At 35.4% G+C, this 8,052-nt stretch overlaps 1 protein-coding gene across 2 annotated transcripts in view; it reads left to right on the forward strand.

Moving 5' to 3' along the window:
* The window catches only part of STRIT1 (small transmembrane regulator of ion transport 1), a 138,483-nt gene extending 136,512 nt beyond the window's left edge, over nt 1-1,971 (forward strand). The window contains exons 2-3 of one of the 2 annotated variants that reach the window (XM_032485862.1): nt 1,641-1,739; nt 1,839-1,971. In XM_032485862.1, the coding sequence (XP_032341753.1) occupies nt 1,641-1,735 (95 nt within the window). In that variant the 3' untranslated portion in view covers nt 1,736-1,739; nt 1,839-1,971. Of the gene's footprint in view, nt 1-1,640; nt 1,746-1,838 lie in introns of those variants that run through there. The other variant, XM_032485854.1, reaches the window with a different exon arrangement.
* Nucleotides 1,972-8,052: the final 6,081 nt, after the last annotated feature.

Here is an 8,052-nt window from a genome sequence, read left to right on the forward strand (position 1 = left end):
ACTGATTTGTGCTATTAATGTAAGTGACATATAGAGTCTGTTGTGTTCCTATATATTCCTATTTCAAAACAATGCTACAGATTATAATAAAACTTAAAATATTAGTGTTAACAGAACACAAATGCAAGCATACTTTGAGTATTTAAATGCAGTCAATTATATTTTACCAGGAATAAGTAATAAGATACATATTACTTTTAGCACTTTACTGGATGTAAATTTTAGAACTATATTAAAATACACTTGTATAAAATATAAATTCTTAAAATATCAGTATTGACTTTTAGTATTTTTCCCTATTTCAAAGAACTTAAATCAATCTAGGAACAGTTCAAAAAATTACTCCATACTTCCACCGTAATGGCACCTTAATTCATAAAAAGGCTTTCATCCAAACGGGGGTAAAGATCGTATCAGAAGTTCGCTTTATCCTTAAAGCAATACCACTGGTGGGTAAAAGAGAAAGGTATTTTCATTTAGTGGTTAAAGCTTTGTTCAAAGTCAGTGAGATGGAGAAGCAAGGAAAGCCCTTGAACTTCGTGAAAGTTGAGAGACTCGTGACATTTTTGGAAATGTAGATTTAAACTATTAAAATTCATTTTAATTTCAGAAGGTTTGCTGTTACGAGTGTCTTCTAATTTTAGAAGTGTCTCATTTCCTGATGATTTTATTTTAATAGCATTAAAAAACTTCACATTGTAAAGTGATGGATATTGGAATAGGAACATAATTGCTAATAATATACATGGTCTTTGTTAGCTAATGGCATAAACTAACTGCTTTTCAATTAAGACTGTATCTGCATCTTTAACCCAGAGAAAGTAATTCCGTCTTTCTGTGCTGTTTTGAATCTTTTTGTGAGGTATATGTGTGTTTGAAAGAACAAGATTGAGATGCCGTGAATATTTTAAAAGATACTTTTATAAATTGCTTTTTATAGGTAGGGGTGCAAATAGGAAACACAGGAGGAATTATTATACTATTGGCTTTTATGTGTGTGTTGGAGCAGTGTGGGTTCAACCAGTTAAAAAGGTGTAGAACCTCTTTTCTCTAGTCAAGAACGATTATATAAGGTATAATGCTTCCTTTCCCTATGATTCTTAAGATTAAAGTCAGCTATCAAGGCTCAGAATGATTTTCAACACCTTTCCCTATGTTATGATTATTTAGTTTAGTAGGAATTACCTCAGAGTCATTTTCAATTGTATTTATGTAAACAGCTCATCTGTGTGTTATTGAACAAATGCATAAATGTGTTCTGTGTACACCACATGCAAAGTCATTAGAGTTCACAAAGCCTTTGCACATAGGCAACGTTATTTGATCCTCCCACCTCTGGGAGGTATTTACCACAAGTTTCTTTATCGGTATTTTATAAATAGGGAAGTTCAAGCTCAGAATTACCCAAGGTCACATAACTGTACAAGGAAGGCCTATAGTTTGAACACAGGTCTTCTATTCTAAATACCAGGCTGAGTTATGAGTACTTTTTGCAGGAAAGAGAGCAATAATTATCTATGGGTATAATGAGAGAGTGCATTTTTTTCCCCTGGTATGATACCAGATTTCCTCTTGTCCCCTTGATTCAGAAGATTTAATACCAAAATGACCCATCCTAATCTGTTCTGTTTATTTTTAAGCAGAGTCCACATTCTCACACCTCCTGGTCCCCATTCTTCTCTTGATTGGCTGGATTGTGGGATGCATCGTAATGGTATATGTTGTCTTCTCTTAGAAAGGTAACGTTTTCAATAATTGAATATGTTTACTCATAAACAGTGTACATTACTCCAGAAATAACCTTTTCTCTTTTACTAATGTAACATTTTATCATGCAGGCAGGAAGACTTCAGATTGACATCATTTTGAAGAATTAAGAAAAATATGAAAATAACAAATTATTAAATGTTTCTCATGTAAATAACTGCACTGTTTGACATCAGTTTATAAACTTGGATTTGTAAACTGGTACTTTGGTGTGCATAAGAATATCTTAGAAACATGTTTAAGATTCTGGGTACAAATAAGAGCTATAAGAAAATATAGATGAATTTCTCTGTAACCTAGGGGGTAGAAAATTTTTCCTGTGACTTAAAATGCATCAGCAATAGAAAACATTCTGGTAAATTAATTACATTAAATTGTTTTGGCCACCTCTCAAAAAATACAGACAAAATGAGCTAGAGATAAGAGAGAGTTCTTCTAAAACCAAGTGTAAATGTAAACTGGGCCCTTAATAAGAACTGCAGTTAAACTGCACTGAAGAACCATGGCTTAGCTTTCAGATGGGAAAAATGAAGATATTTGACAATCAATATATTGGTAAGGCTATGCAGAAGTAAGCACTCTCCTATACTGTGTTTAAAACTTCAAAATAGTACAACATTTTTAGGGGTGTTTGGTAGTCAAACTATGAAAATTACATATGTATTATTTCCACAGGTACACTGGTAAAAATGCAAAATGGTATGTGCACAAGTCTATTCATTATGGCATAATTAGAACAAAAGCATGGGAAAAGCCAAATGTCCATTAATAGAAGACTAACTGAATAAGCTGTTGTCTGTCTACATAATGTGGCACTTAAACAGCTGTAAAAAGGAGTGAAGGGGTTCTCTGCATACTGCTGTGGTGTCATCTCCAGGGCAAAGTGTTAAGTGAGAAAACAAGGTACAGAACAACGTACGCTACCTTTTTGTATAAAACAGGAAGGACTATATACCAATATGCACCAAAATGGCTTATATTAAAATATTGGGACAGAGGAGCCACAAATGGCTAGATATCTCTGAGTTTCCCTTATTTTGGAATCAATTAAATGTCTTATAAATTCAAAAACCAAAAAAAAAAAAAATCTCCCAAGTTTAAAACAAATTAAAACAGATAAGCCTAATAGTATAGCAAGTTGGTGGTGGACTTGTTAAAACACGTGTTGCTGGGCCTCACTGTCAGTTTCTGATTGAGGAGATCTGGGTGGGGGCCTGAGAATTTCATTTCTAATCAGTTTTCAGGTAATGCTGACGCTACTGGCTCAGAACCCATAGTTTGAGAACCACTGCTCTAGAAGTGCTATGGGTCTGAATGTTTATGTCTCCCCACAGATTCCTAGGTTGAAATCCTGACTCCCAAAGATGATATTGGGGGGTGGGATTTGGGAGGCGATTAGGTCATGAGCTGGAGCCCTCAAGAATGGGAGTAGTGCCCTTAATAGAAGAGGACCCAGAGAGCTCTCTAGCCCCTTCACCTTGTGAGGAGACAGTGAGAAGTCTGCAGCCTTAGAAGAGGACCTCACTTGAACCTGGCCATACTGGCTCTCTGATCTTGGACTTCCAGCCTCCAGAACCGTGAGCAAAAAATGTTTAATGTTTATAAGCTACTTACCTAGTCAGTCTTGTTTTGTAATAGCAGCCCAAGTGAACTAAGAAGGGACCCAGTTTTTCTTGTAACTACAGCATCCTTTTCTTTTCAGTTTTTCTACAGAAATTACTCTCCCTATCAAAAAAATTAGAGAAAGCTTTGGCTTTATTCATTGATTCTTTTAAGCTTGGTTAAACATCTCAAAAAAGCTTCTTTAAAAAATTCTACTTAAAGCAATATTTATAAAATGTTAACAGAAAATGTATATAAAATTAGGCTCAACTCTTTTCATTAAGTGGACCTAATTTTAGTTTTTTCCCAACTTAAGAGAAATGAACTCACCTTGAATCAGAGAGCTACTGGAGCTGGCTTCTGTAGTCTTGTTAAAGACAGCTGTTAAAATTTCAGGAATTTTGTAAGTTAGTCAGCGTGTCATTGGCAGCTTGAAATTGGCCATGTTGGGATTATTTACATCACAGAAATCAAAAAGTGCTATAACTCACGGCTTCTTCCCACTGGACAGTCTTAAACATTTCACCAGGATACCCCTGACTTGAATCCTCTTGACTTGCCTGATGCTTATATAGGCTTGTCAGGGCTTCAAGACCATGTGCCTTTTTCCTTCTTCACATTCTGTTTGAATTTACTAAAAATATGGTCTTTTCATTCACTGGACTTCTTTCTGGCCTATAGACATTAATGAGAAACCCATGAAAGCTGTAGACTTTCTCAGAATACATACATGCAAACAAAATTGTAGATGCTATGTCAAGATGCTACTTCAATGGATGTCTTGAAATCCATTTAAAGACACCCTAGTATATATATACAGTGGAATACTACTCAGCCATAAAAATGAAATGTCATTTGCAGCAACATGGATGGCCTTGGAGATGATCTAAGTGAATTAGGTCAGTCAAAGGCAAATATCATATATCACTTATATGTGGAATCTAAAAAGAATGACACAACCAAACTTATTTACAGAACATAAAGAGACCTACAAACATAGAAAACAAACTTGTGGTTACCAGCAGGAGAAGGAGAGGAGGAGGGATACACTGGGAGTTTGGCATTGACCTGATACAAACTACTGTGTACAGACTAGATAAACAAGGTCCTACTGTATAGCACAGGAAACTGTATTCAGTGGCTTATAGTAGTAACCTGTAATGAAAAATAGGAAAAATGTGTGTGTGTGTGTATATATATATATCTCAGAAACTACTACAACAATGTAAATCAACTATACTTCATTAAAAAGGGGGGGGGGGGGAAGACATCCTAGGTAAATTAGCCCCTGGGCTGTCATCAACTTTCTGAAGTCTTTAGTCTTCTTCACAACTTGGCTCTGGTTTCATTCGGGATTCAGGACATCACCTCATATGTTAGCTTTCTTCCTAGCTAGACTAGATTTTCCTGTATTTCTTTCTGCTGACACCATTCCTGCACCACCTGTCAACTTCCTTGCATTCTTATACACACAGACAGAGCTAGAAAACAAGATTATGGCAACCTCTGTCTGAGCAACGTTCTTTTCTTTAGTCTGGAGTATTTTTCTCCACATGTGCTGGTCCTTTTCTTTAGCTCTTTGAAGCTAGAGGATATCTCATTTCTTGTTCAAATGTGTGCCTGACTTTTCTCTGGAACATAAAAAGCTTCAGTGTTCCCAGAAATCTTAGCTTTCTATCTCTGACAAAGACTTTCTTAATTCAAGGGCTCAATATGCTTCTCTTTAGCACTTTAAAACAGACTGTAAAGTTGTTTTTAAGCAGCAACAGAAATGAATTGTCTCTGAGTATTTTAATACCACGCTTCCACCAGCAACCTGATCATTTTCTCAGAACAACGAAAGCTTAGTGCCATGAAAAGAACAGAAGTTGTGGACGTCAGATTGTTTTAATCTCTCTAACCTTAGTTTTCTCAACTCCGAAAGAGGAAAAATATTTTCACGGGATTGTTGCAAGGACTGCATTGTTTTCTAAACCTGCCTGACCTGAAACAACTCAGTCATTTGTTAAAGATTTTCAAGCAGCTCTGAAGGTCTAATGATGACCTGTTAGGAAATTGATTCCCCAGGTTTGTTTAAATTATCACAGAAGCTTGGAAACACACCAGTTATGTTTAGGGATTTGTAGGCAATACTCCTCGATACTAAGACCCTGATCAATGACAGCTTATAGTGGTGAGTCCCAACTACTTTTCTGTTTATTGCTGCAACAAAAAAATGTAGTACTTTATTTTATTAGCTTATATTACATTATATATTTAATTAAATGAAGTACAGTGATATATGAACATATTAGTAGAAAAATATATATGTGAGTTTTATTTTCTCTGCTAAATTTAAGCCCTTTATGGGTGAATCCATTTCTCATCTTTCTGACTTACCTAGTACAAAATAGACAACTGGTAAATTTATATCAAATGGGTAATTATTTTCCCCTTATAATATTCTTGAATGCACAGTGTTGATGTTCTAACCCTGAACTTAAAAGATATCATTGGAACAATTTAAGCTGGAATGGAATTCTCAAAGGAGTAACTAGTGATCTGTGAACACTAGGAGCAGGTAGGTGGTGGTATACAGACTTTAAAAGGCATAGAATCTTATACGCTGTAAACTTCCAACATCTTCGGCTTAACATTCTTTCAAAGTGCTAAGATATAATTATTTGAGAAGATTATAATGAGTTAATTGTTTCTAAAAATTATCTGATTGCAAAGTGGTGGGCCTTACATAATCACTGGTCCCTCCCCCTCCAAGGCATGTATTGATATCAGAGCTGAGAATAGGACTTTCTCTATACTCTGTATTAGGATAGAAAATATAAAAACCTCTTAAATAAAGCTTTTTATTATTCTCTGTGCCTGGGAAAAGAGAGAAACTCCAACGAGTTTGAAATGTCTAAAGAAATGCCTCATGGGCAGCAAGCCTGGTAGAGCTGAGGAAATTCCCTGGAGAATAGAATGCTAGCAGTGAGGTCCTTGCACACAACCTGATGTAACATTTTCAAGTACAGCCAGCCCTCTGTGCCCACGGGTTCTGCATCGTGGATTCCACAAACTGGGAATATAAAGTATTTGGAAAAATAATTTCAAAAACTTCCAAAAAGCAAAAATTGAATTTGCTGCACACCAGCACCTGTTTACATGGCATTTACTTTGTATTGAGTATTATAAGTAGTCTAGAGGTGATTTAAAGTATACAGGATGATATCCATAGGTTATATGCAAATACTATTTTATGGCTTAAAGAAATATAAGACACAATAAATCTTAGGCAAAACATTGTGTGACATAAATCTTAGTAATGTTCTAGGGCAGTCTACCCAGGCAATAGAAATAAGATGAAAAAATAAACAAATGAGACCTAATTGATAAGCTTTTGCACAAGAAAGGAAACCATAAGCAAAACAATGAAAATGACAACCTACAGAAAGGAAGAAAATATTTGCAAATGATTCTACTGACAAAGGCTTAATTTCCAGAATATATAAACAGCTTCATACAACCTAACAAAAAAACAACCTGATCCAAAAATGGGCAGAAGACCTAAACAAGTAATTCTCTAAGGAAGACATACAAATGGCTAATAGGCACATGAAAAAATGCTCATTATTGCTAATTATCAGAGAAATGAAAATCAAAACTACAGTGAGGTATCACCTAATCAAAAGTCCATGACAAATACTGAAGAGGGTGTGGAGAAAAGGGAACCCTTCTACACTGTTGGTGGGAATGTAGTTTGGTGCAGCCCCTATGAAAAACAGTATGGAGAGTCCTCAAAAAACTAAAAATAGACTTACCATATGATCCAGCAATCCCACTCCTGGGCATGTATCCAGAGGAAACTCTTAAGTTGAAAAGACCTGCACCCAGATGTTCATAGCAGCACTATGTGCAATAGTCAAGACATAGAAACAACCTAAATGTCCATTGACAGATGACTGGATAAAGAAGCTGTGGTGTATTTATACAATGGAATCCTACTCAGCCATAAAAGAGTAAAATAATGCTATTTGCAGCAACATGGATGGACCTGGAGAGTGTCATTCTAAATGAAATGAGTCAGAAAGAGAAAGAAAATACCACATGATATCATTCATATGTGGAATCTAAAAAAAGAGGACACTAGTGACCTCATCTACAAAATAGAAACAGACTTGCAGACATAGTAAACTTTCTTATGGTTACTGGGGAAAGGCAGTGGGAGGGATAAATTTGGGAGTTTGAGATTTACAAATGTTAGCCACTGTATTTAAAAATAGATTAAAAAAAATTCTGTATAGCACAGGGAACTATATTCAACATCTTGTAATAACCTTTAATAATATGAAAACAAATATATGTAAGTATATGCATGGCTGGGACGTTGTGCTGTACACTGGAAACTGACACATTGTAACTGTACTTCAATTTTAAAAAAGAAAAAAAAAACCCAAATACAATGCCATATAAGGGACTTGAGCATTTGTGGCTATTTATATCCATGGGGGTCCTCGAACCCAACCCCTGCAGATACTCAGGGATGACTACAATATTCATCTAGAGATCTTATAATAAATCTTAACTTCTGTTATTCTTTTAGGACATTTCCTATTTCATTATTTAATTTACTTATTAGCCCTTATGTTTGCTTATTGCAGTTTCTCAGACACTGCCTCCCCCTTTTTCATTCTTTCCTTTTTTTGG

This window comes from Camelus ferus, chromosome 1 (genome assembly GCF_009834535.1).
Source record: "Camelus ferus isolate YT-003-E chromosome 1, BCGSAC_Cfer_1.0, whole genome shotgun sequence".
Classification (NCBI taxonomy): Eukaryota; Metazoa; Chordata; class Mammalia; order Artiodactyla; family Camelidae; genus Camelus; species Camelus ferus.